The 9301-nt window shown below is 44.2% G+C and overlaps 1 protein-coding gene across 2 annotated transcripts; it reads right to left on the minus strand.

Annotated features, from left to right (window-relative positions):
- Positions 1 to 6578: 6578 nt before the first annotated feature.
- On the minus strand, positions 6579 to 9203 carry pigv (phosphatidylinositol glycan anchor biosynthesis, class V). 2 transcript variants are annotated; one of them, XM_029630297.2, is made up of 3 exons: positions 8742 to 9111; positions 7428 to 8594; positions 6579 to 7261 (listed from the first exon to the last, which is right to left on the minus strand). In XM_029630297.2, the coding sequence occupies exons 1-3, from the start codon at positions 8802 to 8804 to the stop codon at positions 6971 to 6973; spliced, it is 1521 nt and encodes a 506-aa protein (XP_029486157.1). In that variant the 5' UTR covers positions 8805 to 9111; the 3' UTR covers positions 6579 to 6970. The 2 variants fall into 2 exon arrangements, with proteins under 2 accessions (XP_029486157.1, XP_029486167.1); XM_029630307.2 differs by having other exon boundaries at positions 7048 to 7211; positions 8742 to 9203.
- Between the last annotated feature and the right edge of the window lie 98 nt (positions 9204 to 9301).

Consider the following 9301-nt stretch of genomic DNA (forward strand, 5'->3'; position numbering starts at 1 on the left):
AAAATCTAGTCATCTAAACTGACCTTAAACTTGACAAGATATTAGCCTACTTCTCCAATCAACTAGCTAATTGTTTGGATTCAAATACTAGCCTAGATCTTCCTCTCATCTCCTGGACCAAAGACTAAGGAATGGCAGCAACTTTCCTCCACTACAAGGATTCCCCCGAAATGTTGAACAGATTAAAACAACCCTGTGCAAGGAGCTCAAGAACAGCCTTATGCAATACGGGATCCTACATAAAACATGCAGACGGAGAGGAATTAAAGTCTATTGTGTGCACTCACAATGTGAACAGTACAACATGTACACCGAAGTTGGACAATAACGATCACTTGACAGTTCTGCAGGCTAGCCCTCAGGCAATTGACATCCCCTACTCCAAGTTAATAGTTCATACAGAGCACAGTGGACCAACCACAATGCAATGAATCTGTTTCCACCAATACGTCCACACGTTTTGCACTCTACAATCCTTAACGAATAAGTCTCTTCTTCTGTAAGAGTTTTTTGAGAATGACTTTGACATATGTCTCACTGAAACATGGCACAGAGACAGTGACTTTCACCATCTTAATGAAGAACCTCCGCCTGAAATCAAATACATTGAAAAGGCACACAGCCACGGCCGCGGTGGAGGCCTTGCTATTTTATACAGAGACTGCTTTATTTTAAACCCACTGACTGTTGCTGATTTTCAGTCTTTTGAGTACCTTGCTTTTAAATGTAAATAACCAAATCCTCTCTCTCACTGTTATTCTTGTTTGCCACCCCAAAGACAAATACCTCTAATCTTTGAGTTTTCTGAACTAGTAACGTCTGTATGCCACACACTCTCCCACATTGTAATTTTGGGAGACTTTAACATCCATGTTGACTCACCCAAGTGCTCTATGGCTGCTGACTTCTTTAACATGTAAATATTCCCACACACAACACATACACATGATCACTGGTGATGTCCCTGCCTCTGACTTGGATGTCATCGAGCTATGCGTCTCTTAGCACAAGTCTCTGACCCCTCCAACTCCTCTCCAGCTCTCAAAGAAGGCTATTAAATTCCTCAACCTAAGGAAACTCAACCCATCCCTCTTTGAGTCTGACTGCAGTGAACTAGCTCTCGATCAACACATCTAGCCCACCTTTGAGTCTGACTGCAGTGAGCTGGCCCGCAATGACATGGTCAATCTGTATAACAGCACTCTGAGTAATACCATGATACACGTCTCCGAACTATGGAGAACAGATCCTTCTGCTCCCTTTACCTTCGCCTTTGAAATTACTCTCCCTGTCCATCTGAACTTTTTTTAAATGGGCCTTGAAGCCCAATTCTACAGACTCCATCTCATAGTCCTAGTCCCAATCTGAAATGTATTTAGCGCCATCCCACTATTGCTATTTTACCTGCCTTGATTCTAAATGTCTTATTGTGGAATGGCCGTGGATGTCTGGCCTTTTCTGTGCCTCCTTGAGGACCGACGGGAGATGGGGGACGGAGGACCCACATCATCAATAGAAACTCTCCGAGCAGGGTGGGATGCTGGAGCCTCAGACACCCTCGAGGCCTGACGTGGTAGAAACTCCCTGAGCTGGACCCTCAGGAGACAGGGTAGATGACAAAGGAGCAGGAAATCTCTGGAAGCAGGTGGGCAAAACGGTTGGTCAGCAGGATGTCCAGCTCAGACATTCCTCAATAAACTGAGTTTCCACATTGGAAATTTGGCCGGTCAATATTATCCCGGAACTGTGCAAAATAGGTGCAGCTCCTACATGGGATGAAACCTTCCGAGGCTACAGTGAAGGTGGTATCCGCCAATCTGGGAAAAAAATAGCATGATCATTACACAGGTGCACCTTATGCTGGGGACAATAAATGGCCACTAAAATGTGCAGTTTTGACACCGCCACAGATGTCTCAGGTTTTGAGGGAGTGTGCTATTGTCAGGATGACTGCAGAAATGTCCACCAGAGCTGTTGCCAGATAATTTAATATTAATAGCCCGCACATTCCATGATCGAACGTTCTAAACACACTTCCTATCGGTGTGACAATTTCCGGTCAGTCTAGTTGTTATCGACGATATAACGTTACTACCACTATGTCTCAGTTTTTTTACTAGGTGTCTTCAGGACTTGCCTCAAATTAATATTAATGATGTACATCGAATTGTTAAATCAGCCTCAGAAACTCCAGCTAGCAAGAATGAAAAGGGGTTCAAGATGTATATAGGAAGCTGCATAGACAACTATGAAGGTGAGTACCAAGTTGGTGACAGATATAACGTTAGCCAGCTACAATCATTAGCTAGCTAATTTAACTATTAACTGTAGTTAGCTAGTTACTTCGTAAAATGATGTAACGTTGACAGAATCTACCTGAGAATGTGTGTATTTTCGTTAGCTTGCTTAAGTTATGCTTGGTAGCTATATTTGCTAGCTAAAAATAATTGTTATTCATGTCTTCTACACAGTATCTAACAAAGATACATTGACAGGGGAGATCACCGTGAGGGCTGCCTGTCACAGGTCCATGAGGAAGAGTGAAAAGCCGCACAGCATTCGAGTAGGGAAAGGTTATAGATAGCTACTAGGGACGTTGTTAAACATATTTTGTGAGACACTATCATCATGGTCAAAATGTGTTGGAGTCAGTGTCAACGTTTAATCTTATCAGTAGATAGATATTAATGATGAGTCCCAATCCCAATTTAGAATTGCCCACTTTACCAAATAACCTGTTAAGATCTGTTGATGCAGTATTTGGTAATTGTGTTACTGAGACACAATCTATTCCTATATAGTTAAATGAGCCCCTAGTTAATAAGACTAGACGCTACTATGTTTATTGTTATTTATGGGCCGCATCATACTTGTTTCTCACTTCAGTCACTTCACTTATCTTCAGATGGTGTTAACGCACTCCGTACCAGTGATAGTGGTCCAAAGCCACTGCTCCTGTGTTGCAGGAAGTGCTCTATGCAATCATCTGGTGGCCCTTCTTTACCAGACAGCGCACTACTCTCAACTAAACATTCCTGCTGCAACACCAGTTCACAGCTGCACAAACACAGAACAGCATTGGCACAAGCCAATGTAACAGTATAGACTTTACATCCGTCCATCCCCTCGCCCCGACCTGGGCACGAACCACACATCAACAGTCACCCTCGAAGCATCGTTACCCATCGCTCCACAAGAGCCGCGGATCTTGCAGAGTAAGGGGAACCACTACTTCAAGGTGTCAGAGCAAGTGACGTCCCAGATTGAAACGCCACTAGCGCGCACCACCGCTAACTAGCTAGCCATTTCACACCGGCTACACCAAGAACACTTGTGAGTCTATCAATATCCATAAAAAAATGCACCTGAAAAGTTTTCAGCCAATGTAACAGTAAATCTTTGTTAATTGGGGTGTGAAACCAGGTCCGATTGATGGGATAGAGTTCCGTAAACCTACTAACTCGTATGCTGATGGAATAAGGTAAGTTGGAGGTTCCTAGAATGGAAACATTTTAGAAAACATTTTCTTGTGATTGTATCCAGATGATAATGACAAATGTTTGGGACAATGACTGGGGGTAAATATATAATATATAAATCTGTATATTTTAATTCATTTTATTTGAACTTTCGGGCTTGTGCTGTTTCTGGAAAAGTTACATGAGTCTTTGTCATAGTAATCTCTCCAACATGATGTTAAGGTTTTAAAATGTTTTGCAGAAGTTCTCTCTACAAAGCACTCAATGGATACTTGCCTGACATGGACCTTCTCCGCGTCTCAGAAACGTATGCCAACTTTTCTCCACTTACTGCCCCTCTTGTGACAACAATGGAAATGTCAGCTGATTGAGTCTGCCTTTGGGCCAGTGCAAGCCTGACATGGACCTTCTCCGCGTCTCAGAAACGTATGCCAACTTTTCTCCACTTACTGCCCCTCTTGTGACAACAATGGAAATGTCAGCTGGTTGAGTCTGCCTTTGGACCAGTGCAAGCCGGCAGTGTTCTGTCCTATCAGCTTCCACAGCCAAAGACCCGTGAAATTGTGAAGATTGCCAATGCCACTTCTCCACCAATACTTCCATTAGATGGCTACAGGCTTCAGGCTTCCCAGTGTGCTTACTGAAGCCATCAGGAGCAGTTACACCTCAAGGCATTAGAGACAACCTACGAGATGTCACACAAAGTCGAGGTTGCTACAAGGGAGCAGAGCAGCAGCCCAGAATGGCATTAGCTCAGGAAAATAAGAATATCATCCTCTCATTTCCGAGAGGATTGCCATGTCCAGGGAGACACCTCAGCTGACCACCTAGCTGAGCGGATGTTCAAGTATGCAGACCATGGAGATGAAGGGGGCTAGCCATGGAGCCAGTGGCTGTACAGGAGTACTGCACACTGAAGAATGTTAACATCTTTCCGTGTGGCTTCGTAGTGCACCCAGATGCTCTGTGGTTAGGATCCTCTCCAGATGGAATCATATTTGATCCCAGTGTGAGACCAAACTTTGGTCTCTTAGAGGTCAAGTGCCCAAATGTACCAAGTTATGTTGACTGCTCTTACCTGAAGATACAGAATGGAGAGCTGAAGTTGAAGAGATCTCATGCTTACTACTGGCAGGTGCAAGGTCAAATCCTTCTCACAGGTTGTAGCTGATGTGACTTTGTCAGCTGTGCACAGGAGGACATCCTAGTTGAAAGGATATATAAAGATCTACAGGTTTCAAAAACTATGAGAGGAGGTTGACCACTTGTATTTTTACCACTATTTGCAGAAATGTCTCTCGCACCTGAATGGATCCCCTGCATGGGTGCCCAGTTTAGTGGTTTTATGAAAAATAAGTAGTGATGTTCTTGTGAAGAAATCTACAGTAGAATAGATTTGTTTAAATAAAACAAATCATCAAATGATCAACAGTTCAGTTAATCAATTACACATCTCTAACATTGTATTCAATCTTGGATTCTGGCTATTCAGGGTTTACTTGATTTCTTTCCCCCCACCCCTGTCACTCATTGCCTAATTAAAGCCAATACAAGCTCCACGCAAACTGATATTCACTACAACACAAATGATTGATACATGTCGTAGATAAACAAATTATAATTTGAAAAAACACCTGTACATTTACACTGGCTTGGCCCATGCTCTGGACCGGATCAGAGACGGCACAGTCCACAGGCAGCGCACCTTGTTCTTCATCCCCCTCAGTCGGAGCAGGAGGTTTCAGTCATCTTCCCCAAACACCAGGTCTCTTTTGAATGTGCCAGTTCCACGCGAAGACAGTAGGAACAACACCTCTTTTTAGGTGTCGTCGCCCCCCCCGATGGAAGCTCACAATACCATTACATTTGGAAGAAACTGAACACAGAGGCACTGAACAATGTTCATTAACACCTCCTTCGCGGGGCTGTAATTTAAATGTAGTCATTGCAAACTATTTCTGTCAGAAATGCATTGACGATAGCTAGTAAGCTAATGATAAAACCAATAGCAGAACTCGTTCCGGAAGTCATAAACCCGATCGGAAGTAAATTAGAACGTTGGAGGCGGTATAATGCATAGAGCCTATTTCTCTACCATAATGTCGTTTTAGAGAATTTGGTAGGACGTGTAACGATGCCAGCACAGGACCTCCACATCCTGCTTCTTCACCTGCGGGATCACCCAGACAGCTGATGAAAGTGTGGGTTTGCACAACCAAACAATTTCTGCACAAACTGTCAGAAACCATCTCAGGGAAGCTCGTCTGCATCTTCGCCGTTCTCAGCAGGGTCTTGACCTGGCTCCAGTTTGGCGTCATAACTGACCAGTGGGAAAGCCACTGGCAGGCTGGAGAAGTGCGCTCTTCATGGATGAATCCCAGTATGGCATCGTGTGGGCAAGCAGTTTGCTGATGTCAACGTTGTGAACGGAGTGCCCCATGGTGGCTGTGGCATTATGGTATGGGAAGGCTTAAGTTACGGACAATGAATACAACTGCATTTTATTGACGGCACAGAGATACCGTGACGAGGTCCTGAGGCATCACCTCATGTTTCAGCAAGATAATGCACGGCCCCATGTCCCAGTTCTTCCATGGCCTGCATACTCATCAGACAGCTACCACTTCCAATTCAAATGAGCTTGAAAAAAGTGATGAGATTTGTTTTGTGACTACAGCGCCAACGAAAATACGCAAACGTTCTAATTGAGCTAGGCGTCAAAGTGGACAACCCGCCTGCACGGCTTCGGTTGGGTCATAATTCAAAACAATACATTCACACTGGCCTTTGAGTTTAGACCGTCTGTTTTTAGACTCTCCATAATTATGTGCACTGCTCACCTTTCAAGTTTCACTGTCATTTGCTAGTAATGTTCTAGAGTAATGATGCAAGTTTTATCAGGTCAGCTACAGTAGCATGCATGGTCTGTATAAAATACAGCAAGCTCGCTAGCTAGCTTCATTTACTTAAGATCTTAACTTTCTAGGTGTTTCAACTAGAAAGGCTTGCTGTCGGTGGTGCTGAAATCAATGGTTGAAATGCTGCAAGCAGAATCTATCAACAAACGCTAATAATTTGTGACGCATACTATTTTAATAGTTAATTTTTAAAAAACACAGCAATGCTTTATTACAGTATCTCTTTAGTAAACAAAAAAATACAATAACACATGCAAACTGCACCCTGTACATTTTCAGAGACAATTTGATATAATGGAACAATCAGTGCATCAATGCTGGATTACGAATTAATCCAATGTTTTTCTTGTTAAAGAAATATTAAAATATGGAATTTTCTGAAAATTAGATGAGTGCAAATAAAACGCTTGAACTTTATTGCCGAACACTAACAGAGGGGAGTAGCCAGTTGCGATCTCAAAACGGAACTGTCTATTTATGAAGCAGGCAGAAAATGACACGCTTCAGAGCTATTATTATTGCCCTCAAATAGTATTTTGTGCACACATCAGATCTTCAGTAGAAAGTGTCAGGTCAAGTCCATGGTAAGAAGTTACAGTGCAGTGCCAGGCCCATAAGCCAATAGGAGATGAAGTACCCTAGAATCCATCGTGTGGGAATAGAGCATGTCTTCCAGCGGGACAGTAGATGAACAATGGGGTTTTGGGGTAAGTACAAGAAGACAGTTCTAGGTGTCCCCCGCTGCTGCCCCTTATTGTATGTGGGTGGTGACCTTCGCTGAAGGAGAGGCTCGTAGAGTAAGAGCAGGTGGGCACTGATCCAGAAAGGTACAGGGGAGGAGGAAGACAGAAACCGGGTCAAAACCTGGAGAAATCAGTAAAAGAGAATAACATTAATGGACTAGACGAGCTGCCTGTATTTCATAAAAATCTTCAAACACAGCAATTTGTTTAACATTGTGACTGTTGTTCCCCCACTAGACCTGTTAAAATCCCCTTACATAAACATTTTCCACTGATTCGTTCCTTACCTGCACATGCATGCAGAATGTTCCAAATCCCAGGAGCATTGTAGCATGCACCACATACAAAAACACCCTGGGGCTGTAAAATCCAGGTGTGGGTTTGTCTGGCCGTTTATTTGCCCCTCCGTCCCACAGCCCCAGTCTCAGACACCTGGCTGGGTTAGCCCTATAGTACATGTAGGCCGCCGCCATGCCCAGAGTTGCCATGGGCAGTGCTAGCAGGAAGTTGGGTATCTGCTTAAGCTGGAAGTAGCGCAGGAAGCCCACATCCCAATACACATCCTGGATATGAGAGTAGAGTAGGGGGAGGGGTCGCAGGCACCAGAGGGGTGGGGGTGCGTTTTCGTCAGGGACCCTGTAGCCTTTATCCTCAGCAAGCTGGATGAGGACAGGGGGAACCTGCTCCAAGGAGAGGGAGGGTGTACAGAACACCCTGTACCCATAGTACTGGAAGACCAAGAAGGGGAGCGCAATAACTGCTGTGCCCAATGCAGCCGTGAACAGGAGACGAGCGACGATCCAGGTGTAGTGGAGGCATTTGTTGTGCCTGTTATTGTCCTTACGCAGTCCCCAGATCTTGGACAGGGCCTGTTGCAGGGGCAGATACAGCAAGAATCCTACATTAACAAGTCCATTGGCTCTCGCAGCAGTAGCTATACTCAGAGCCAGACAGGCTCTGAGGGTGTATCCTCTCTCAAGGAGAAAGAGGCCACCGAAGGTCAGTGCAGCAAACAGGCTCTCTGAGTAACCAGCAGTCATGAAGACATTGGCAGGGGTGAGACAGTAGAGTAAACTTGAGACTAGAGCAAGACGGCGATCCTGCAGCACCACACGGCCGAGTCCATACAGTGCTACCACACTCAGCAGGAAGAGGGCGCTGTTACCCAAGGCAACAGCCAGTAGCAGGCGTCCACGCAGTGTAAGACAGCCACTGAGGGGCCGTAGTATAGTCTCTGCAAGCCCCCGCAGTATGACAGGGAACAGGGGGAAGAAGGCGTAGTTGTGCTCATACAGGTAACCCCTCTCAGCAATGAAGAGGAAATGCTCTGCATCCCAGTGGGAAAGGCCCCCTAGAAACCATTGTACTGCAGGGTCCAGAAGCCGAGGCTCCTCTGCACGTGGAGGAGTGAATGCATCAGCTTCGTGATCTGGGATTGCAGCATTTAGGAGAGCCTGAAAGGGAGACATAGCAAACATGAGATGACAAGCACACACCAATGACACTTTTCTAATTGATTAACATCCAAGTCCTTCAGTCTGTGGACGTCATGTTGGAGTTAACCAGCAACTATTGTAAATAAATACAATATTATTACTGACCTGTATTAGTAGTGACAAGCCTCTTGTGGTGGCGGCGAATTGCAGAACCGTCTTCACGTCCATCTGTCATTACAATGAACAGCCTTTCCCATAACAATATCTAGCGCAAGCTAGCTTGGTGTAGATGGTACGAAGGCAACACGATTTCAGCCTCTACAAACACTCGAAATAGACGGTGGCAAATGGGACGAAACGTTGACATTCATTTACACACGGTCTATTTTTTGCTTTTAAAAAAATGAAACGTTACACATATCTTTACCTTTTGATTAGAGGAGCCAGGTTAGAACCATAGACATTAAGGTCAGAAACCTTCATATTATATTGTTGGAACTGGTTGGTCCGCTAAATTTTACTTCCGGTGGAATTTTCTTTATTTCAAAATAAAAGTTAGTGAAAAAGATCGTCTCCAGCTGTTAAGAGGGGAATACTATTTGCTTTGAATAATCAGTTATCATTATTGCATAATGAAATACTACAATAACTTATAACCTTTCACAAATATACTAATTACGATACCATATAAATTATAGATGCTTTACAATCGACTAGTTTGTCTT

This window comes from Oncorhynchus nerka, linkage group LG3 (assembly GCF_034236695.1).
Source record: "Oncorhynchus nerka isolate Pitt River linkage group LG3, Oner_Uvic_2.0, whole genome shotgun sequence".
In the NCBI taxonomy this organism is placed as follows: domain Eukaryota; kingdom Metazoa; phylum Chordata; class Actinopteri; order Salmoniformes; family Salmonidae; genus Oncorhynchus; species Oncorhynchus nerka.